The sequence below is a fragment of the Phyllostomus hastatus genome, unplaced genomic scaffold (genome assembly GCF_019186645.2).
Source record: "Phyllostomus hastatus isolate PE091 unplaced genomic scaffold, TTU_PhHast_1.1 phas_contig_210, whole genome shotgun sequence".
NCBI classification, from domain to species: domain Eukaryota; kingdom Metazoa; phylum Chordata; class Mammalia; order Chiroptera; family Phyllostomidae; genus Phyllostomus; species Phyllostomus hastatus.
Window position 1 is genome coordinate 36,543,721 of NW_025333737.1, and position 23,202 is coordinate 36,566,922.

Sequence of the window (23,202 nt, forward strand, 5' to 3'; positions counted from 1 at the left end):
AGGTGCCCCCATGATTCTGATGCCGGGGGTCCCAGAGACAACACTTAAGGGCGCCAGGGCCAGGGCTGGACGGTAGGGGCTGTGTGTTGCTCCTTCTGTGCCCTCATGGCCTGGGGAGAGGCCGGTGTTCACAGGGGGCTGGACGAGTGACCGGCTGAACCACTCCAGACGGCAGGCGCCTTGCAGCCGTGCCAGAGGCCCGTTCCAGTGGGGGACGAGTCCACGCCTAACACCTCTCCTCGAAGTGTCCGTGCCACACCGGCGACACTCCCAAGTGCCTCGCGACTCCCCGGAGACCCTCTGTGTTTGTTTTTTGGTTTAAGATGGACTCGTACTAATGGCACTTTCCTTTGTACTTAATAGGGAGAAAGAACAAGAAACACAAAAAGAGGAACATTTGATGGAAGAAAAGAAAAAGAAAAAGCAGGAAGAAAAGAAAAAGAAGGAAGGTGCTCAGAAAAAGGTTTGGCTAGAGTTACTCCTTGCTTGTCTTTATACTTGCGTGTCTCATTGGCATCACCGTGGCCATCCCATCGCAGGAGTTCATTTCATCACTTGGAAAGGTCAATGTGCTAAGTCTGTAGTTAGCAGAAAATAGATATTTTGCTGGTGAAACAAATACAGGGTGACAGCCACAAAATTTCTTTCTTAAGGACCTCGAAATACTAGAGCTGTGTTTTAAAGACGTTTGCTTCCGGTGGTTGGTGGCCGAGGGTGCTCACACTGTTCTCCGCTTCAGCGAACTGCCCGGAAATGAGAAGGGGGCCGTTCGGCTGAGGTTATTAGAAAGCGAGAAATAATTGTTGTAACTTTGGCAAATGTTCTTCTACAATTCCTGTTAGTAAATATTAAAAATTATACTTAACCTTATAGTCATGCTTGAATTTTCTGGCATTTAATATACCAAGTTATGCCATTTGTTTTTGCTCTCGCCTGGTTTAATGGACATTGTCGTTTAAACTGTGTACCTTCTAGACTTCATTAAAGTAAAGAGCTCATGTGAGCACCCAGATATACTTGTTTGCCTTTGGATCGATACCGGCATATAGTTAAAAGCATGTAGACAATTAGACATTATTCCCAGAAGTAGAATGGATTTTAATCAATGAACTGGGCAAAAACTTGTTTTTAAAATTTCCTATTAAAGTCTACTTATAAACTTTCATAGATGTGTACGCTCTACACATTATTCCTAAAGAGTTTCTAATTTTTTTTTCAGGCTGCTGATCAAAAAACCAAAGGTAAGTTTATTTTATTTGTGGGGGGCACATTTTATGGCAGTACCAAGCTTCTTTTGACAAAGATGACTTTTGCTTTAATTGATGGCTAAAAACGGAGGCTCTGACCCTGCCTCTGAATCCGCTCTTCATTGTTCACTGTGAAATTCCTCCTGTATCGCTGGCTCCCATCCGCGGCTCGGTGGTGTCGGTTTGACCTGGAGGCCTGGACAGCAGGGTGCTAGCTTTCCGCACAGCGAACAGCGCTCTGTGGTTCCCCCTGGGTAGTTTCCCCCGGCAAGGGGTCACCTGATAAATCGCTTCAGTTCGATTAAGAATAACCAAAGGACCCTGAATCCTTTCACAGCTCCTAATTTGTCTGTGCCAGCTGTTTATAACGAGACCTGTGTTCTTCGTGCGTTCCCTCTTTGCGTATTAATATGTAAGGTTTCTTTCATCCTGCAAGTCCAGAGCTTGCTTGTTGTTGTCCTAACGGGTGTCGGTGGGAACACACGTGAAGATCTGTCTCGGTCGCTCAGGCGTCCCGAGATCGCGTCTCCGCAACGAGCCACCTGGAAGCGCCACCCCAGCCTCTTCATTTTGTGCTTGACGGGGAGGGGCACTGGCTCCATTTCTTTAGGCCTCAGGCGTCTCCCGTGTCGAACAGGAGAGGTAATGGAGGAGCGGTGCCCCGCTCACGCAGCTGCCGTAAACACGGGAGGAGAGCTCTCGGGGAAAGGTGCGGCGCCGCGCATGCAGGCGGTGCTCAGTGGAGGGCGCTGCAGCCCGTTGTGTTATTTCTGAGCTTTCGTCTCGGGGGGGACCGTCGTTTGCACACAGTTGCATACGCAGGCAGGTGCGCTGCGGAGGCTTCCCTGACGTGCGGTCTCAGGCCGAACCCCTACCTGTGCTTGACTCTGGTGCGGCATTTTACAGTTTTCAGGGTGAGGTTTATGTTTCTTCCCTCCCTTGAACTTCATACTCGCAGGTGTCAGTTTACGTTGGAGGCACTGAGGCTGAGAGCGTGAGTTCCTTGGCTTGCTCTTGGCTGGGCAGTCAGTGTGAGGAGGGGTGTCGGGGGTGGCTCCTGGCCCCACTGGGGCCCCTGGCCCATCCGCCGGGGGCGGCGGGCCGCATCGAGAGGCGGCGTGCACAGAACGCAGGTCGCCGGAAAGGACACGAGGGCCTGTTCTGTGCCCTCGGAGCCGCGGGAGCTTATGTGACACTTCCCACGAGGGTCCAGAGGGCTGTGGTGTGGGGTTGCATTTGAGTTCATGATCTTGAATAAGAAACAATGGTTTCTTTTAATAGTTATTTAAAAGTGCAGAATTGTTTGAATCATCCATTTCTTTCTATTTTTTTTAACATTTTGAGAAGTTTTTACAACCTGATTCGGTACCAGCTGTACTCCATTGTCACTGTCAGTGGCGTTCTTTTCTCTTCAAACAGTGCCGGTTGCTGACGGTCCGTCGGTCCGTCGCCTTCCCCAGCTGCTGCTGTCTCTGCTGCTCCCGCTCCCTTCTCACTGCTGACCCCCCTCCGCGGGCCTCGCCCTCGCTCTCGCCCTTCGTCTTCCCTAAACTACTGCTCCTTTGGGTGCAGCCTGTCACCCTACTAGTTAGTAGCGACCCTACTAACTATAACTAGCATCAGAACAGACCATAGTTATTACTATTATAATAATGTCCTTCTAAACAAAAACAATGCTTTTTTGAATTGTAAATAATCTAGCTGAGCGGTTAGGTAATTCATTCATCTACGGTTTTCTCAGCCTGTCTGTTACTGCCGTTCACGTGAAAGTGAGCTGCCTGCGGCCGGTGGCCCGAGTCTCTGACTGAGTGCCTGTAGACCCCACACACAGGCCTGTGTGGACAGGAGCCGCTCGGCAGGGGGTGGGGCTACCCCCGTCTCATGAGCCCCAGCTCCTAGCGCCCCGCTCAGTCGGTAGGCTGGTCGGCGCCTTCATGCCAGTCTTCACAGAGTGTTAATTATACTTGAAAAGTTTTTAGTTTCTGCAGTAACCGTTGAACTCGAACAGTGAATCTTCTTTTAAAAGATGAATGCAGAACAAATCTCAGTAGATACTTCTTTTGTGATGAGTTCATTCTAATACAGTGTGCTTCCCGCTCCCACCCTGGAATCTTACAGTTTCATCCCTGATTGTGTTTCAAACCCCAAAGCGCGGTTCCTTTGGAGAGGCCCTTTTCCTCCAGTCACGAGATTCAGGCCAGCTGAGCCAGTGTGTCGGAGGCACCGCATGGCCCCCATCTGCCCCCAGCGCCCCACCCTGGTGGCCCGGGGCAGGCCTGTTTCCCCAGTGCAGACACTCCGACTCTGCTCCGGGCGGCCCCCCACCCATGGCTCTCCCTGGGCCTCTGCCTGGGCTGCCCTCCCTGTGTCCCGCCGGGCATGCGAGTCCAGAGGAGGGATGAGGGCCTGTGCTTGTGGGGTCCTTGCTCAGTCAACTTGCCTTTTCCCCAGTGATGAAAGACATGGGAACACAGTCTCGATGGAAATCACGGGCACTGCCTAAAATGAAGGGCAGGCCACTCCAGATCCTTTCTTCCCGAGATGCTGCCCAACCGCCCGCCGTCGCACACCCGCGGAGGAATCTCTTCGTGAGCGCACACGCGCACTCGCAGAGCTGCTTCCCGCAGCTGACGCTCCCGTCGGGGACCGCACTGAGCCGCTGGGGAGCAGGTTCGCACAGCAGGTGGTCCCTTGTGAGCCCCAAACAGTGTCTTTGCCCGGTGACTGAAGGCAGGGCCAGCTGCTCACACTCGCCCGGGACTCCTTTGTGAGACCCTGGCGCTCTCGTACGGGGGGCGGGGCCGCACACCACTGTTGGCTCCCGAGCTGCGGCTCGGCAGGGCGCCCCTCGGGTCGGTTGCGCTGCGGTCCCCAGTGTTGTTCTCCATTTGGGAGGGACGCCACCCTGAATTTGGTCACAGACAGTAGCTTTACATGCGATGTGGTGGCTCTGTGAGCCTCAGTTTTCCATGTTGTCTTCTGGGTTTCAAACGGATTATATGAAGTGAGCTGAATTTGGTGGTTTTTAGCCATATTTTCTGAATCTCATAAAATAGATAAGTTTTCATATAAAAAGCTCAAAGTAAATTATTTTATGTGTGAAAGTATGTTAATGACCCAGTATGGCTTCAGGTCCATGTAATCAATGGTTTGTGATTTTAGGGCAGCCCTGCACTTTTATGAATTCATACATTTTAACTAGTTGCCTAACCCTGCTGGAAAGAACTACAGATTTTTTCAATCAAGTATTCAACTTTGCCACGCGTTCACTTTGCCACTGTTAATCTTCAGAAAACCTCTGCATGCTTTTGTTGGTGCAAACCAACAGAAACCACGTTCTTCCGGAGGCCTGGCGGTGAGCGGCGAGGCCCAGGGCGGCCTCCTGTGAAGGCTCGTTCGCTCTGCACTTACCTTTCCCGGAGCTTCCCCTCGCCGGGAGCGAGGCATGGTGACGTGGGCTTAAAGCAGGGCCCCCCCCGCTTCGCAGTCAGAGGTGGGCGTGGATCTGCACCCATGCACTTCGCCGGGGAGGTGGCGCGTCCGTGGAGCCGAGCGGGGGGCCTCCCCTGTGCAGGGGTCTCTCGGGGTCTCCGCGCAACACGCAGCGAATAGTATTTGTGGAGCAGCAGACCCGTGTTTCCCTGAGTGACGCTGTGCGTGAAAACTGGCCGGATTCCCTGAATTTACAAGTGTGCATGTTCGTGTGAAGCAAATTACTATTTTGAGTGTGCGACTTACTCTTAAAGGCAATAACTGAAAGTCTAGTCAGTGTGCTCAGCACAGTGTGTTTTATAAAACATGGCATCTTACTTGCCTGTCTATAAAATTAATAAAATCTTAGCGCTTGAAGGGTCCTTAGAGGTCATCCAGTTCCTGTGTTGGATGGGAAATGAGACTCAGAGGTTAAGTGACTTGTATAAGTTTTGACAGCTAGTTTGTCCGAACTAGAACGAGAACCCTTATCTTCTGGTTGTCAATTATATATTTTTTTCTGCCATCATTCTAAGAAGTAATTTAGGATCTTTTCAAACACGGCTGAAAGAAATTCCTGAGTCAGATTACGTGCGAGACCTCTGTGGGATGGCATCTCATTGGGAGGGATCTCCGGTGCTGGGTCTGTCTTGAGCCGTGCTGCTCCGTGTGCAGCGCAGTCACGCACCGCACAAGAGCGGTCCGGTCCGAGACGCACCGCGTGCATGACAGTGGGCCCACAAGGTTCCAGTGGAGCTGGAACGTTCTGTTGCCTCGTGCAGTAGCCGTCAGAAGGTCGCAGCGCACACATGGCTCCCTCCCTGTCCCTGGTGGTGCTGGTGTGGACACACCCCCTGCACTGCCTGGCGCACGAAAGCGCAGCATGCGCAGTCTCGCGCAGTCTCGCGCAGTGCGTGATGCTTGATCCCGATCACTCACCACTGCACTTTCAGTCGTTGTTTTAGAACGTATGCTTTCTGCTTAAAATAAAAAGCTTGTTATAAAGTTGTGGCCCTAGTATGCTGGCAGCAGCCTGTCAACCAAGCATAAATGAGTCAAGAGGCTTTGCTAGAATTAAGTGACAAGTTTTATTTGAGGGTCTCAGGCGCACCGCAGTCCCGGAGAGTTTCCACGGTACAGAGCACGTTCTTGAGAAGAGTCGATGCCGCGCTCTCAGCTTGCGGAGCGGCGGCCCCTGACGGAGAGCGCTCTCCCAGGTGCCCCGTGGTCTGTGTGCTGCACGCCCCTCCGCAGTGCCTCAGGGGGGTCTCCCGGGTTTCTGTGACTCCCGGTGCTGACGCACAGCTGAGAGCTTCAGGTGCATGGGTCTAATTCTAAGCCAGTCGAACTAAGGTAAAGTTAACTGCTCCCATTTCAGCCCATTCTGATTTCAGTAGTTGTGCTGGCCTGACTGCAGTTGACTCCATTTTGTTTCCTCACTCTTTCCTTGAGCCTCACGCGTCTCCTGTTCACTGCGTCTCCTGACGGCATCGTTTCCTCCTGTGCTCGATGCACCGTGTTCTAGGGCCGTGAGACACACCGGGCCGTGAGACGCACCTAGGTTTTAGAGGAGGAAAATAAGGGGAAAAGTTTTGAAGCAAAAAATAGGGTAAAATATTTAATAACCTGTGACCCCACTCCACCCCACCCCCCAGCCAGGTAAGCTGCATTCAGACTATAAGACGCACCCCGCTTCCTTCCCACATTTGCGGGGAAAGTGTGTTTTACAGTCTGAAAAATAAGTGATCCTGTGTTTCGTTCGGTACAGCCCCTAAGCTTTGCGCAGCGGCGGAACATACTGATGCATTTCTCTGCACGCACCCCCGTCGCTAGGTGATGCGTGACTGTATTTAATCTTACTGCTGAGCCCCTCGTGGAAGGAAGACATAACAAGTGCATTAATTTTTTTCCCATGAGGACAAAAGAAAGTGTATTAAGATGTGGTATTTCCCCGCTAATTATAGGCAATTTGAAAGGATAAAAATTTATTGGAAAAAAACTACCCAGGTACATAAATACAAATTCGTGATTAAATCTTAGAAGGAAGGAAGTAACCAGTTGTAACGGGGAGCACACTGCTTCTCCGCTGCCCGCCAGCCCCTCTGACCGCATCTGCGGGGCCCTGCGTCGAGTCTCAGATACAGGGGAAGTCCGCACCTCTAGCTAGTGTAGCTGTGCGCTGAAACGTTAACACGAACGCAGTTAACAGAGAAAGCTACAGTTCAGAGCTCTAGAGGAAGCTGACTGTCTGCTTTCCGAGAAATAATTGATCAGATTACCTGCTTTTCTTTGGGCTTTTTCTAGTAGCTTTATTGTGTTAGAACTGACACACAGTAAACTGCACTTATTTGAAGAGAACAATTGAGTACGTCGGCATGAGCACACCTGTGCGACCATGCCCACAGTCAAGACGGTACCCGTCATGCCCCGGAAGGTTCCGAGCGCCCCTCCCCGCCGCCTGGCCTCCTGCCCGTCGCTGCAGAGGTCTCCCCCCCACCCCCACCCCCCGGCCCCAGACGGTTCGGTGGGCAGGTGGGGTCACACAGCCGACACTTCTGAGAAGCATCTCCACTGCTGCGTGTGTCAGTAACGCATTCCTGCAATTTTGGGCACTATCTGCCGTTTGGATGATGTATCGCCACTGGTTAGCCCATTCATTCACCTGTGCGGGGACATTTGCGTGGTTTTAGCTTGCACGAATGCAGTTACCATGAATGCTCAGGTGCAGGTCTGTGTACGGACATGCACTTCCTTTTTCCGCTGGTAAATGTGTCGGAGAGCGGCCGGGTGTTGAGAACAAGGTAAACGTGTGCCAGAGAAATCACCCCTCCTGTGGGCCCTGAAGCTGGCTGTGAGGACAAGGGCGGGGGACGTCCCCCCCCCTCCTGGAGCCACCACCCATCAGGCCCTTGGGACGGAGCACTCTCCACCGCCTCTGCAACAGAAGGGCTGGAGACAGAGGGGCAGGGAGGCCGGTGCGAGGTCCTCGTGCGCTGTGCATGCGCAGGGCCCTGGAGCGAGGTTTTAGACCGGAGGGCGTGTCGGAGAGCTCCAGGTCAGGGTGACAGCAGGAGCTGTCTGTCTGCGGGAGGCCGCCGAGGTGCTGGGTCGGACGGGACTGGAACAGGCGGAGCGAGGGCCGGAGGCCGAGGGTGCAGTTAGACTGCTGGCCGTGTAGTTCGGGCACAGGTGCCTCTGCCACTGGGTCAGGTGGACAGGAAGGGGTCGAGTTGATGGGTAGACTGGGCTGAGCATAGAAACTCCCTGTGCTGATGGTTTCGTTCAGCAGGTGCTTTTACCAAGCGCTGCTGTTTGCCCTGCACTGCACTGTTCCCTACGGGGAGAAAAAGATGTAAGGAAACGGATAATCCTCCCACTCCCATGGAACACAGAGATGTCTGGGGAGAGGGATGAACCCCAGTGTGGCGCCTCAAGTGTCGGTGCCGACTGAGCGGTCACGTGGCAGGAATGTCGTCTCACGAGCCCGGAGAGCGGAGGGCCTGGGCCGGGCCGTGGGGGCCTTCTTGGAGACGCCTCAGTGGGGCCTGGAGGGCGACAAGAGCATGATGGGGCCTGGGTCTCCCCGCAGAGGGAGCAGTGTTGGCAAAGGCGCTGGCTGGGGGGCGGCACTTCGCGGGTCCTGAGCGGCAGCAAGCCGGCCTCGCAGGCGACTGGTCAGCCAGGTGGAGTGTGTGGCGGAGGCACGTCCCCCGCCTTCCCTGACCACTGTCGGCATCGTTAAACTCGGGCTCCCCCTGCTGGCAGTTGGTGGAGTCTGCACTTTGGGGGAAAACATCCCAGGGCTATTGCTGTCCCACAGTCCCTTAATTCGGTGCAGAGGCCACACAGCCCTGCTGCACGAGGCGGTGCACGCCCCTCGAGAGGACGAGAGGACAGGCGCCGGGAGCCGCGATGCCACGGGGGCCTGTGGCTCTCAGGACTGGGACTTGCCGCTCCTCGGGGGCCGGTTCGGCTCAGGGCGGCGTGGCGCGGAGAGGAGGGGGGGCCGGCTGGGCAGGGGACGGCAGCCGGACACCCCGTGGGCGTCCCCTCCTGTCTGTCCAGTGTGCCGTCCCATCCGGGGGTGTTCAGCTGACCTTGCAGGTGGGAAGGGTGGTGGGAGAGCCGGTACGTGTTAGTGCTGTATTGGTCACGTGGCTTTGACGGACGTGGTCATCGGACTGTCCTGTTTTAATCTTTGAAAGCAGCTGGCTGTTGTTCAGAAGAACTTAGAAATACCTGCTTGTATGATTAACAGAACCTCTTTCAGAGGAGAAGAATCCAAGGACCAAAACAAAGTAAACTTCTAATGAAATGGTTTTAATTGTGAGTAGTCATTAAAATAATTTTACTTTAACATTTATGTTACTCATTCTGGTATATCTAGAGTAGCACCTAAGTGAACACCTTTTAGAAAGGTCATTAATATACTAGACTAGAAAATATCTCTGAATAGAATTTCCCATTAGCAACAGACACTAAGTTGATGTAGTTAGTAGTTAATGAGTTTGTGCCCATTTTGAGTTGGGCTCCAGAAGTTGCCTTGGCGACAGATCAGCCAGAAGCTGTCAACAGAACAAACAGAAGGCCACTGCTGTGTACCCCCCTGGGACAGCCGGTGAACACGGCAGATGGGCCCGAGTGGCGCACGGCCGCCCTACCTGCGTCCCATCGTTCTCGGGGAGCTGCCGCGAGCCGTGGCGCTGGCCGCGGTGCCAGCTGCAGACGAGGTGGTAAACGGGGAGTCGCTGGTTGCTCCAGCACAGGAGAGGCGCTCTCTGTCGCAGCCACACGAGCAAATAGTCCGTCACAGATGTTTGATTAAATTTAAATGTAAAATTTTAAGAGACTCTGAACCTTTCAGTATATATTCCAGAATGGCTAGAATTAATGCATGCTTTTTGAACATTTTTTCTTATTGTCTTGTGGGTTATCTGCATAGGAGAAATTCCATGCTTTACATACAAAATTTCTTAAGTTCTAAGATGCCATCAATTATAGGCTATATCATTGATTTAATAATTCTTTTTTATTGATGGAGTCTGAGGATGAATGAGGGAACTATTTAATTTATGCACCAGTTGGCCCTGCCTGGTGTCACTCAATGGAATGAGTGTCGACCTGTAAACCAAAGGGTCACCGGTTCAAATCCCAATCAGGGCACATGCCTGGGTTGCGGGCCAGGTCCCCACTGATAGGTTTGCAGGAGGCAACCAGTTGGTATATCACACGTTGATGTTTCTCTGCCTCTCTTTCTTCCTTCCCCTCTCTCTGAAAATAAATAAGTAAAATCTTAAACAAATGAATGAACTTATGCACCAATTGTAAGATGCATCCAAATTTCAGAAATAAGACATGTTAGAATGTGTGGGCTCAGATGCCCCTCTAGGCTAGCACTTCCCTTTGAACAGCTACTGAGGAAGTGTTTCCGTAACCCACTGCGTGCCCGCCTGTCAGCGTGCGCTGGGCTCGTGGTGGCGGCCTTCAGCAGGCTGCGTGAGGTGTGTGGGTGAGTCACGGTGTCGTACGCGCCGTCAGAAGGAAACCATCGTTGAATACCTAGCTCCTGCCGTATACCACAAGGTCCAGGCAGATGACAGGTTTAAGTGGACTACTTGCTAGAAACCTGGAGTCTTCACCGAAGTTCAGCCTCAGGATGTGGAACCGTGCTGGGGACGCGGGTGTCTGTAAGGTCACCGCGAGGCCAGGCCTCCAGAAAGGGTCCCCCAGAGCACCCTCCTGAAGAGCCGCTCCTGGGAAGAAGCAGAGGCCCGTGGCACTGCTGGCGCCACCTGTGCAGTGTCTCTGCTGCGGTCTCGAGGTCCTGGACTGGCACCGGTGCTGTCTCGCTGCCACTAAAGCAGTTACTGGAGACTGGGCCCGCACAGAAACCTCCACCAACCACCCCCAGGGCCGTGCTTACCCCGGGAGCAGAGCGGTGCCTGCTCTGCCGGCCAGATTGGACCGCAGGTCCCCCAAGGCGGGGCCCAAGGCTCAGCCCGAGGAGGACCCTGTCCCCCTGCGCTGGGGTGCGAGGTGGGGGAAAGGGGACAGCTTTGACAACTGCTCTGTAACTTTTTTTTCAATGATGGGGTGACTGTTTATTTACACTGTGTAGTGCTTAACACCTTCCAGACAGTGGAACTGTGAACCCCAAATTAAAGCGGGGGCTCAGGGCCGGACGAGGGGTCTAATCCCCCAGTCCTGAGAACCGCCGCGGTTCTCTCTCCTGGTCACCTGCAGCTGCGGTAAAAGCTCGGAGTCTCTTCCCGCTTTCTTATCTTTTTTAGCTCGTATTACATGCGGTTCATCCAGCAGGACTTGGTTTTTATTTGATCAGCCTGGAATACTTGCCATTGCTTCCGAGAGGAGGGTCACCCACTCTGCCCGACAGATCCTCCGACCCAGCTGCAGCCGGGCTAGCGGGCCCTCTCCCCGGCCCGCCGTGCGTTCCCTGGCAGCCCGGCTGCGCAGGAGCCGGCTGAGTCCGCCTCCTGGGGTTCGCCCGAACCCCCATGTCTGCTGTTTCCTCGTGGTGATCCCCCCCCCCCCCCGCCGCCCTGTGGCTGTGTGTCCCCACTCACCACGCCGGGCTCCGAGTTGAGCCCAGCCTGGCCCGGGGGGAGTCCCACGGCAGGGGGCCCGGGCCCGTCTCGCGTCCTGAGTCGGGCCGGCCTCACTGTCGTGTACGCGTGCCGCGGGGCTTTCCCCTTGCACACAACTCGAGCACGCGCAGCATGTTTATGGTGTGCCGGACCCTGCTGTAGGTGCTTCTGCCACCTGTCAGCAGTTACTCCCCACGGGACCCTCAGCAGGGGCCGTTGCCCACGTTTTACAGGTGGCACAGCTGGGGGACAGAGGGGTTAAGGAACTGGCCCAGGGTGGCCAGCCAGGAAGTGGCCGGGCTGAGGTCGAAACCCCAGTCCGTGCTCCGCATCTCGAGAGAGGAGCGTGCCCCGGCGTGCGTGCAGTGACGGCCTCACCCGGGAGGGAGGAGGGCGCGGTCGGGGAGGGGAGGCCGGGGGTGCTGGTACGACTGCCATGTTCTTGGTAAGCTGGAGATCGGGCACGACGAATGTCGTGGCAGTGACTTGGTGACTCGGACGGAAAGGCCTGGGTGCTCTGGGCGCCCCCCGCTCCCTGCCCTGGGGAGTCCCTGGTGAGGAGCCAGGTGGGTCGGAGTGGAAACCGGCCCTCCCCAGTGTGTCCCAGCCTGATGCCGACCCTGCCGGCAGGATCCGTGTGTTGTGGCTGCAATGAACAAATGCGCACGAACTACAGAGTCCGTTGGAGAAAGGGGGGCGTCATGGCCGCTCTCTAAGTGGGAGGGCGAGAGGGCGCCCCAGCCCCTGCCTGGACAGGCTTTTATTGCCTCTCTGGGTACGTTACACAGGGGATGGTCCTCATTTACTGTGCACACGTTTACTGCAGGTGATTACCTTTTACAGATAGCAGAGGAAAGAATGTTGCTAATACATGTTGCTAAAGAATGTTACTTCAAAGAGAAGGATGTTGCAGACCCAGGGGAAAAGTGGTTGAACCGGTTACACTCGATACCATTACATTCCATCCCCGGGAGATTTAGCACAGATTTTAGGAAGTTACAGTAAGTACTTACTGCCTCAATTCAGGGTGAGGGGGTTAGCAAAAGCAAGCGTCATAGCGGCCTAGGTACAATGCAGGCCTGATTCCCCACGGGAAAACCTCTCCGTGGGCGTGGCCCTGTGTGCTGACTCGCTTCCCACTGGCCTTTCCCAGTGGGACCTGAGCTGCATTTCCACGCCGCGAGAAATGGCTCTCCGTACCAGCTGTCTGTAGGGCTGTGGAGCGGAGAGAGGAGGGCGCGGCACCTCACCTGGAAAGGTGCTATCGGTCAGGGCCGCCTGGCGGTGGAGCCGCACAGACAGTGTCTCGGTCCAGTCCCCCGCTTGCTGAGTGAGCAGCCAGTGACGGTCACATCGATCGGTACCCCATGAGCTTGTCACCAGAGGGACCTGCCCCTGGAGACCTGCTCTCCAGACTGGAGGTTCCAGCTTCCCCACGTGCTGCAGCCAGGACAGGAACACCGTGGAGGGGTCCTCCCACCGGGCCGCCTGGCCACGGTCCCTCAGCCCCCGCGCTCTGGCCCCGCCAGCCTGCGTCAGTCCTGGGGAACACGGGGTCCCCTTCCCGTGCACCGTCCCCCTGCAGGAGGGACAGGCGGGCCTGCATGTTGCCTAGCCCAGTTCTCGGGCTCCGCCTAGGGGTCCCTTCCTCAGAGGAGCCTTCTCTGAGCCCCTGACCTCACTGTTGCTGCTGCCGTGCTCACCGCAGCCTGTAACTGTGTCCTTGCAGGACGGCCGTCAGGGTCGTCTTGTACCAGACTGTCACCCCCAGGGTCGGGAGCCCTGCTCCTGGCACAACAGGGCGCACGCCGGCCACCTCCTGAGTAAGGAGACGGGAAGGTGGGGGGTGCTGGTGCGCTGTGTGAAAAGGGTGGTGGGGTGAGAACGTGGGGCTCGCCCCTACCTGCACCCCGGCGGGCGAGTCTCTGCGGCACTTGACGTCCGTCGGTGACTGGCGTATGTGTCATGGTGGTCGTGGGGCTTCCCCCGCCGGGGTGGGAGCCCCACGGGGTGGGAGCTGCCTTCTCCGCTCGCTGCTGCATCCCCAGTGCCCGAGGAGCAGCTGGGCCGTGAAAGGGCCGGGGGCCAGTGTGCTGAGCGGAGCGGCAGCTTCTCCCGCGGTGACCTGGGAGCCACGGGCCGAGGGGGAGCCGCCTGGGGGGCGGGTGCTGAAGGGCGCAGGGGACGTGGCACGGGCACGGGAGAGGGGCTCGGCAGCGTAAGCGGGGAACAGACCTTGTGTCTTTCGGAGCCTGTGGTGCACCCGGCAGTCCAGACAGCAGGCTGGAGGCTGGGGCAGCGTGAAAGTGTGGGCGGCACAGAGAGGGGGTGGCCGGGGCCTTGGCGTCCTGGACGGCCATGTAGAATGGCTCTGGGGGCGGGAGGGAGAACGGGGCGAGAGCCAGGGCCCTGAAATCAAGGAGCTGGGGCAGCAAGAGACGCTCTTCTGCCCTTGGTCCAGAACGACAAGGCGCACTGTGAGTTCAGAGAAGGCGCTCCTCCCAGAGCCCCCCAAGGCCCCGGAGGGACCGCCCGAGCTCCCTGCCGCGCGCTGGCCCGTTCTGGGAGAACAGTGGTAGGGTTTGTGAGCTGTTTGGACCCTGCTGTGGCAATGCCCTGGGAACATTTCAGCTAAAAGCAGAAAATTGTTTCTTGGAAAGAACATTATTTTAAGATTTGCTTTCTTATGTAATGATTTGACACACCACCTTTTCACCAGCAGATGTCGCCCTCATTGAAAAGAGGAAAAGCTGATTAGGCAAAGGAGCCTAACCATAATTTCCAGCTTACCAGCTTTTTGATTAGTTATGTCGTTATTAGCTGGGTGCTATTGTAATTTTTTCTAAGTAAAACGAATGATTTGTTTACGATCCATGAAGAAACTCAAACCTGAACTGCCCTCGCCTTGTGCATGTGCTGGGTGACACGGGTGTGCCGGCGCCGTGGCCGGGCCTCGGCCCTGCAGGTGTGGCCGGGAGCGTCAGGACGGCCTCGCACCCCGCGTTGTGTCGGGGCCACGGCAGGCGGACAGAGGTGGGTCCGAGGACCATGCACGGCTAGCCGGGAAGGGCCCGTGGGATCTGCCGATAAGGGTGGATCCAAAATCTGAGGTCCTCCACTTACCAGTTTGGTGTTACGTTCACTGGCTCCTGGTTTCAGAGATCTGAAAAAACTGGCTTCAGCCAGGAAAGACTGGTCAGCAGCTCACAGGAGAGAGGCCCGAGGCGCAGCTCCACAGGTCCGAGTTCCTGGCTCCCTCAGTGCTGCTGCTGAGCGAGGCTCCCCCGCCTTCCCCGGGGCCGGGGCGGCTGGCAGTGTCCCCGTGAGGAGTGTGAGGGTAGCCGACAGGGCACGAGGCTCCGGGCCCCCGGCCTCTCGTTTAGCTGAGCAAATGCTTGGTGGCGCTTCTACGTGTGGGTTAAGGCGCCAGGACTGGGGCCGGCCCAGAACCACAAGGGGACATCGGAGAGCTGGCGACCTGCCACAGCTGACAGTCCTCTGTGAGGTGGCCGTTTGCATGTACACGGTCCTGAGGACTCAGCCCAGACTCCGTCCCTGCAGGAGGCAGACCGTGCTGTTCGGCAGGGTCTTCTAGTTCAAGCCACATGAGTCATTTTAAATATTCTAGCAGCAACATTTCAAACAAAAGCACAGGTGAAATTACAGTTAATAAGAGACTTTTAGCCTAGCACACTTAAAATGGTATCATTTCAACATGAAATCGATGTGAAAGTTGCCAGTAAGATGGATTTCCTGGGTGTTGCACTAACTGAAGTGCAGTGTGTGGGCGCATGCGCCCGTCTCGGTTCAGGCTTCCAGGGCTCGGCGGCCGCGCGTGGTGCGTGGCCCTGGCTCCTGCGTGACCGACGGCCAGTCAGCGCCCCGTGCTCCCTCGGCGGGCTGCCGGCCCACTCAGGTGACCGCCCTGCGCGCCCCCCTCTGTGCAGCACTCCCGCCGCCCGGGGCGCAGACCCAGCTCGTTCGCGTCGGGCCTTGGGCACCTTCCGTGTGAAGGGCGGCCGCTTCCCAGCAGCACTGTCCGGCGGGCAGCTGCAGATCGGGGCAGGACTGAAGCAGAGGGCAGCACGGGGCAGCATTTGGGTGTCACCAAAACTGGGTGACCTTTCCGGCGAGTCCAGGGCAGAGGAACGAGTCCAAAGGCTTGAAGCCCGTGCGGGGTCTCGGGGCCCGCGGGGCCCGGCGGAGGCCCTGAAGGGCCCGGACAGCCAGCCCGCCCGTCCTCTGCGGGCAGGCCTGGAGGGGTCTGCGCGGGGTTTCGGGGAGCGGCCGAGCGCACCCTCGAGCTCGGCGTGCTCCCGTCGCCCACTGCGCGGTGGCAGCGTGCTGCCCCTCCGTCCAGCGCTGCAAGGGGCCGGCTGTCCTCGCAGGCGGAGCGGAGCCCCGGGACTGATGGATTAACTGTGATTATTTTTCCTTTTAAAACCGAACAACACCCACACGAGACTTCGAACGAGCTGTTGACAGCAGTGGGACTGGGCAGACCCAGGAGACTGCAGTGTGGTCAGGAAGAGGAGGGCGCCCTGGGTTCGGGACCAGGGTCGTGGTGGCAGACAGCACACAGCGTGGCTGTGATTTCCCGAGAGAGAGGGAGCGGTCTGAGCCCAGGCGGAGGGTGGGGACGGCGGCTCCCACCCTGGGAGATGAGAAGGGGGAACGGGAACGTCTCGCGCTCTCCCCCGTGCTGCCCGGAAACGGTCTTAGGGTGTCCCCTGTCCGGTCTGTATGAGACGCACACAGACTAGGTGCAAACTCCTTTCACGCGGAGCTCTGCTCAATTAGGGAACCAGAGACATTTACACGCTGAGTAGACAGAAACTCTTCTCATTTCCAACACCAAGATACACGCGGTGTTTGGTGGATATTAATGTTGCAAGTGCAAGATCGGAAGAGCCGTTGGGGCTCAGGTTCTCTTGCACTGGACACGTCTGCGCGCCCTTCCTCCTGCGGGGCTGCCGCTCGGACCGCCCCCAGCGCTGGCGCGCCCGTCGGGGGAACCCCATCAGGGTACCGCTCTGCGCTCCCACTCCTTTCCTTAGTTAAATTGCTGTGCAGCCTTCGTCGAGCACCGTCCTCTGACAGGGTTCTGGCTTTCGCTTAACGCAGAGGCATCACGTGCAGATCGGCCCTGCGCTCTTTCCCAGTGAGTCCGTGACGCGGGGCGGGGGTGTCGCGGGCCCCACCCTGCGAACGCCGGGCTGTCTGAGTAACCCAGGTGCATGCCCCGATGCGTGTTCTTTAGACTGTCGTTAGAATTAGCACAGCACAGTTACGTTTCAGTCGTGGGCATCCAACTTAAAGACCCCACAGGTTCGCAGTGCTCCCTCCCCCGCTCACCTACTCCTTCCCCCCGGCGGGGCCCAGGAGCCGGGCTCTCGCCGGCCGAGGCCTGTGCAAACTGGAGGGTGAGGGCTGCTCTCTGACTCGACACCCATTTCGCAGACCAGCACCCTGGCTCAAGGCTACGGTCAAGACTGGTTAGTCTGTAGGAAAACTAGGCGTCAAACCTCGAATCTAGACTTCAGTCCAGTTCTGTTCCCAAACACTGCATTGCCATCTCTCTCTCAGATTTCTGCTTCCTTCCTTTTGGTTTGGGTTGGGTTTTACAGGGGCGTCACTAAAGTTTCCGGTTCTTTTCATTTCGTCCTTCTAGTGCCAGAACCTACTAAGACCTGCTCCAGCCAGCCCCAGCCTGCCGGCCCCGGGACCAGCACTTCCACCAGCACTCTCCCCAGCAGCAGCAATGGCAAGCGCGCACCTGCCGGCGGCCAGCAGCCAGCTGCATCCCGTTACCTGCCTCGCGAGGTGCCTCCACGCTTCCGCCAGCAAGAACAGAAGCAGCTATTGAAGAGAGGTCAGCCGTTGCCCACGGGGGCGCTGACCAGTGGAAGCCCCACCCAGGGTGCTGGGCCTGCGGGGGTAAGCCCTCCTCCCCCGCCGGGAGCCGGCGCACAGCAGCAGCCCGGTAAGCTCCAGCCAGGTAAGACCCCACAGAAGGGCAGTCCCTTACCTGGGGGCTGGGGCGCCGTCTTCAGCCTGGCTGCCCGGGAACACAAGCGGACGTATTTGTGTCCGTCTTCAGCGTATACGTGGAGCGGAGCTAGCTGGGTGGGTGATAGAGACACAAGTAGATTAGGTCATTGAGAATGGGTGGGTAGGCAGGTAACAGGTAGATTCACTTCAGTTGGATTTTAAAGTTGAATTCCCTTTCCCCCACTTGTTTATAGTACGCCTCACGTACTTGCACTTGGCAGCAGCTGCTCTGTCGCTCTCCGGAAACCAAAGGTCTGGACGTCGGCACACAGGAGCGTGTCAGGGCGGGTGCTTTGGAACCCTGCGGTGAAAACGCGTCAATAACACCCTTTCTCTCGGTTCACTAGGGTCGCTCGTGACCTCCCACACGTGTGCGTCGCAGGGAGGTGACCGTGTTTTATGTGATGTGGGTGTTGCTAACTGTCATGTCACACACGTCCAGCCAGACCTGCCTGGCAGCCCTCACCCTCAGCCCTGCGGCGTCTCGGGCTCGACCCGCCTGCTCCGGTGGGCGCGGCCTTCTCTTGCTCCCGGAGAAATCGCCCCTCGTTCGTTTGCTTTCCAGCTTCCAGAGTGTGACGTCTCACCTCCCAGCCCCTGTTCCCGGCGTCATGACTTTATGGGTTTGGACCTAAAACTTTTTTACTGGAATTCTAGAGGTGTTTTTGGAAGAGAGCGAAGTACATGCGTTCCAGCGCCAGGCTCCCCTTTCCTGCAGCCCGCCCGTGTTAACGACTGGCTCTGGTCCCGGCGCGGGGACCCTGTCTGCTGGCGGCAGTGGGGTCCCGGTCTGTGGTTAGGGAAGGGGGGCTTCTTGGATTGGGTGGAATTTGAAACACACATGTCACGAATCATGTTAACATTTTTTCTTTCATGGGCTGCCTTTTAACGTGGGGAATAATTTCCACGTGGTGTAAAAGTGTCTGTAGCAGGGTTTCTCCAGACCGGGGCGTGCTCAGAACAAAGTCAGACGGCCTGGCCGTGTTTCTCCCAACAGGCGTGACTGTCACCTGCTGCGTCCCTGGGAGAGTGGACACAGGTCAGTGATCAGATACATTCATTGACCGAGAGTGTAGTCCGCCTCCTTTGCTGCAAGCCGCTTACAGTCAAACGTGCCGTTACTTTCTAAGCTGAAACGTGGTCCTCAGTGAAGCCGTAACACGCACAGAGGTTGTGTACTCGTGCCTGAGAGGCTTGATGTGTTAGGTTGTGATGCGTATTTTTAAAAAACTGAGGAGCCAATGTGGCGGCCTGCCCTCTCCGGGGCCTTCCCGTCACGGTGCTGGTCGGGCGCCAGAGCTGCGTCAGTGTTCCCGTCGAACGCTGCTGGGGCGGGTGTTGCCGGTGTCCGTCTTCTCAGACGTGCAGGGAAGTGACAAGAAATTCATTCGCTGGAATTTTATGTGAGAATATTTTTTATTAAAACATTCGTCTCTATACCTGTTAACGTTCTCTAGAAAGTTATCCCTAGTTCATTTTACTTTAAAATATATAATAAAGACTAGTTCATCATTTTATGTATGAAAATATCTCAGAAAATAACATTAGTCCACATAATATTAACAAAATAAGGAAAGATTAATTTTTGGCTCTCAAACTCAACTCTTCACTTTGCACCAGTTTTCTCCCGGCAGTCTCTGCTGTCCCGGCAGAGGAATCTTGGCAGTTCGTCCCCTTGCACTGACTCAAAGGTCCCTGCAGCCCCTGTGCAGCTTTCCGCGGCACCCGGTGCCCCGTCGGACAGTCCCGCCGCCTGGCCGTCCTCGTGTCCTCAGAGGTCCCTCACGGCCTCCCCTGCCAGCGTGTTCCCTGCTTCTCCCCACAGCCTGCCTCCCGTGCTTCCTGCCGGTCTCACCGGTGTGCCCACCTGGCATTGTCGCGTCCAGTATGTGCGCACGCTTGGCCGCCCTGCCCCTCCCTGCACACCACTGTATCGCCTGCCCCCCACCCCCAGGAGGCCCGGAGCATTCCCACCCTCGCCGTGCCCCGCTCTGCAGCAGGCACTCCCACCCGAGTGCTGTGTGTGCTCACTGCGGCGCGCTCTCAGGACGGGGCCGAGCCACCCCCGCGGCACGAGGGCGGCGCGGCGAAAGGACTCCGGGGCGCAGGGAGGGCCCGGGCAGGGCGCCCTCGGAGCTTCGCCTGCTGCCGGAGCCTCGCGGCCCGTCCTCCCTTCCCAGAGCCCGTTCGCCCTGTCACTGGGAGTCCCTGCTCGCTCTCCGGCTCTCCCCCTCCCGAGGCCCTTCACGGGGCTCCCTCCAGTCACCACATGGCACTTCCAGGCTGCAGCCGCCCCACTGCTCTGGACGCACCTGTTCCCGTGGTCCCCGAGAGGACTGCCACCCTCGGGAGGTCGCAGGGGCGGGACTAGTGGGGTGGTGTGAGCCCGGCGGGAGGACCGCGTCCTCCCTCCACCGCTGCCGGTCTCCAGGCACGCAGGCACGAGGCTCGGGCACTGGGAGGGCTCCTCCCAGCCCCCGGCCCGGCCCCGGCGCCAGTCCTCCCTTCAGATAGCAATTGTCTGTCCTGACGTGGAATGCGGACCTCTGAAATAACTCAGGGAGCTGGATTTTCACATTCATGTATTGAATTGGCAAAAAAAAATTTAACTGGTAAAAGTGTAAGTGTAGTGACTCGGGTTCCAGAAAAATGTCATTTTATCACATTGTTTTTCGTTCAGACCCTGTTCCTGCAAGTCTGAAGCAGAGCTCTGGCTTGGAACACTTGGGAGCTTTTATCAGTTTTTAAAAGCCTCTCTTTAGTTGTGCTAAAGACGGACAGTGTATTGTTTCGGTGGCCGCTTTGTACGTGTCGTGTATAAACAGGCTTCGGTGACTCGGCGGCTGTGTTTGCTGCTTAGACATCCTTCATATGGAGGCAGGAAGGTAATTAAGGAGTTGGACACTTGCCAATTTGCATATGGTGCTCATTTGGGATATTGGAGCCAGTGTCGGAATGCCAACTGTTCAGGGGGCGAAGACGGAGAGGGAACGGAGACAAAGGCAGCGAGAGCGTGCGGCGGCTCATTTGCATGCGGCCCACGGCCATGTGCCGTTGTGCTCTTGGCTGACTTTCAAAAAGGCAGAAGAAAACTGGCTCTGACGCTGCCTGTGCCCAGGGCCCGAGCAGGAACGTGGCGGCAATGGAGGGAACTGAAAGAGGAGGGAAGATCGGTTTAGTGTCAGCTGCAATTAGATAATCAAAGCTTTCCAGGCCCTCCGTGGGCTCTCCCCCGCAGCGGGGCAGCGGGGCCTCCCGGAGCGGAAGGGCTGCCAACGCTGCCCGCTGGCCCCCGCGGGCGCCCGCAGGTTGCCTGGGACTTGGCTGGCAGCGCGACAGGATGAGGCTGTCGCTGTGCGCGGCTGACATGGTGGAGCTGAGAGCCCAGGCCACCCTGGAGGCGGGCGAACAGGCCGCCAGCTTGCAAGGTAGCGTCCCCCGGGGGTCGGGGGCCCTTTCTGCAGGCACTTCTGCCCCGTCAGCCCTGGCAGAGGAGGGGAAACGAAACGCACACGGAGCAGAGCGTGTGCTCGTCCCGAGCCAACACGTGACGTGCCCTCAGAGAGCAGCGGCAGCTCCGAGCCCGGGCTGCCGGCACAGGTCGCGCCGTGAAATGGCGCCCTGGGGAGCTGCTGGCCCCGGGCTGGGCAGGGCGGCCCGCCGGCCCCCCTCCACCTTCTGGGCATGGGCCGGCCTCCCGAGGGAGGACGCTGCTCCTCAGGGTCCCAGTGGTATCTCGTCCTGACAGGGTGTCAGCCTGGAGGAAGCGGTCTTCTTCCCTGCTCGTTTGAAGAGAAATCAGGGCAATAAGCTTATTCTCTTCAACACTTCCCATCGTTGTTGCCAGTACACCTTTTACTCTGAAACCTGTACTCAGGTTCCTCACTCTCGGGCTCGAGCGATCGGCCGGGTGTTTTGGACTCTGTCTGGCGACAGAGTTGTGCATCCAGGTCTCCCCGCAAGCTGCCCGCACAGTAGACGCCATCCAGGGAGGTGTCGGGGGTCCTTGGGGGCCGGCAGCGGCTGCTGGCGAGTCCCGCCGCTCGGAACCTGGGTGACAAGGGACTTGTGTGGCCGGCGAGCGTCTCGTGGAGTGTGTTTCCGGTTACGGAAAGCCATTGGAGCTATTTTTCATAACATCTGTAATATTTTTCTAATTTCCATTGAAAGGCTATGGTGATAAAGAATGAATTATGTCCCGTTTGTCAGCGTTACGACTAATTAAGCATTCTGCACACTTCTGAGTAAATCTTGTCCGTGCTTCCCTATCTGATTAATTTGATACCTAATTAAGTTTTTGCTTAATGCAGCTTTTGGAAGCTCTTTGTTAAATACTCTTCCTTGAAAACTTTATTTTTACATTTTTAACATTTTAAAATTTAAAAGGAAAAAAAAAAGAAGAAAGCTTTTCTCTTTAAACCAAGCTATCCTGTCATGTAATCCTTTTTAATTTAATCACTTAAGGCAGTTATGTTACTTAGATTTTTATAGACATTTATTTTCAGAATGTGTGAGCCATTGAAACAGAAGAAAAGACAATTTGACATTATATACAAACTTCATTACTTTTTTCTTTTTAAGACTTTTTTTAGGGGAAATTTTTCTGATAGTAGAATGGTATAGTGGAAAGAGCAGTAGGATTTTATTCTAAAAATGTGGGCTTTAGTTCAGTCCTCACTGCTTTATTTGTTATATTTGTTATAACACCTTTTCCAAGTTTGACTTCTCCTAACCTCTCTTTCCCCATCTCTGAAGTGGACATAACTTGTAAGGTTCGGTGCACTCACTCACTGTGTGTGGAAGCACTTTTAGACCTTCAGAGTGCCGCGCAGTGTGTGCCGTCTCCTGGAGTGAAGACTGGCTCGGGAACTTGCTCAGACCTGCTGCGTACAGGCACGTGGGACACGGCCCCCAGGGCCCTGGACTGCGCGGGGGGCCTGCAACCCCTTCGAGGCGGCGCCGCCTCCGTCCCTTTACGGCTTTTATTTATGGCAAAACGCTAGTCCTACATGGCCAGTCTTTCCACAATTTTTTTTTTCACGTAGTCCTGTCTTTTAGGTGACTACTAAAAGACAGATTGGTGAACTGAAACATGGTCAAGACACTTTGGGTTATGAAAAGCAGATTGTTCAAATTTTGTTGGAATCCAAGTTCCAAGAAGAGTGCGTGCGCTGCACATAAAGAGAATAATGGTCTCTTTACATGTTCATTTTTGGAACAGATTCTGGTGTCAGGATACGTTGTGGTGACGGTAAGGGGGTGGTGGCGCTGACGGTGATGATGGTGCCCTGGTCGGTATGGTTCGGTTGGTTGGGGCGTCGTCCCGTACACTGAAAGGTCGCAGGTTTGATCCCTAGCCAGGGCTCATGTAAGAAGACAGCCAGTCAGCGTTTCTCTCCTTCTCTCCCTTCCCCTTCTCTCTGAAAAGCAATGAAAAAATGTCCTCAGGTGAGGCTTAAACAAAAAAGATGATGGTGGTGGTGAAATAATGGCGGAGGCGGTGGCAGGAGTAGTGATGAGGACAAGAGACATTTAGGGATTCCCTGGGGCATCTTCTCAAACCTGCTCCTACGGTGCTCCCCACAAGCCCCCAGAAGTCGTTAAAGGAGTCTCAGCGGTGGGAAGGGACGGCGGCGAGTGGGTAGAACCTGATTTTCCCAAAGTGGCTTTAGGTTTGACCGTGTGTTGGGGATACAGGTCCTGCTCTTCACGTTCTGTGGCTTGTATTGTTTCTGCCCCCGCACCAAGACGACAGTGGTGGTGGTATTTTCAACTCATCTTGAGTCTGTATTTGAAAACCATAAATACTGCATTACAACCATGACGTT

The 23,202-nt window shown here is 56.1% G+C and overlaps 1 protein-coding gene across 6 annotated transcripts in view; it reads left to right on the forward strand.

The window, feature by feature from the left end:
* The first annotated feature begins 417 nt into the window (after nt 1-417).
* The window catches only part of TNRC6C (trinucleotide repeat containing adaptor 6C), a 62,626-nt gene continuing 39,841 nt past the window's right edge, over nt 418-23,202 (forward strand). For 2 of the 6 annotated variants that reach the window (XM_045835884.1, XM_045835888.1), the window contains exons 1-3: nt 431-463; nt 1,220-1,241; nt 16,995-17,321. Coding sequence is in view for 2 of the 6 variants with exons in the window: in XM_045835882.1 (XP_045691838.1) it covers nt 20,715-20,802 (88 nt within the window). In the remaining 4 variants the exon portion in view is untranslated. Of the gene's footprint in view, nt 464-1,219; nt 1,242-16,994; nt 17,322-20,646; nt 20,803-23,202 lie in introns of those variants that run through there. The other 4 variants (XM_045835882.1, XM_045835883.1, XM_045835886.1 and 1 more) reach the window with 3 other exon arrangements.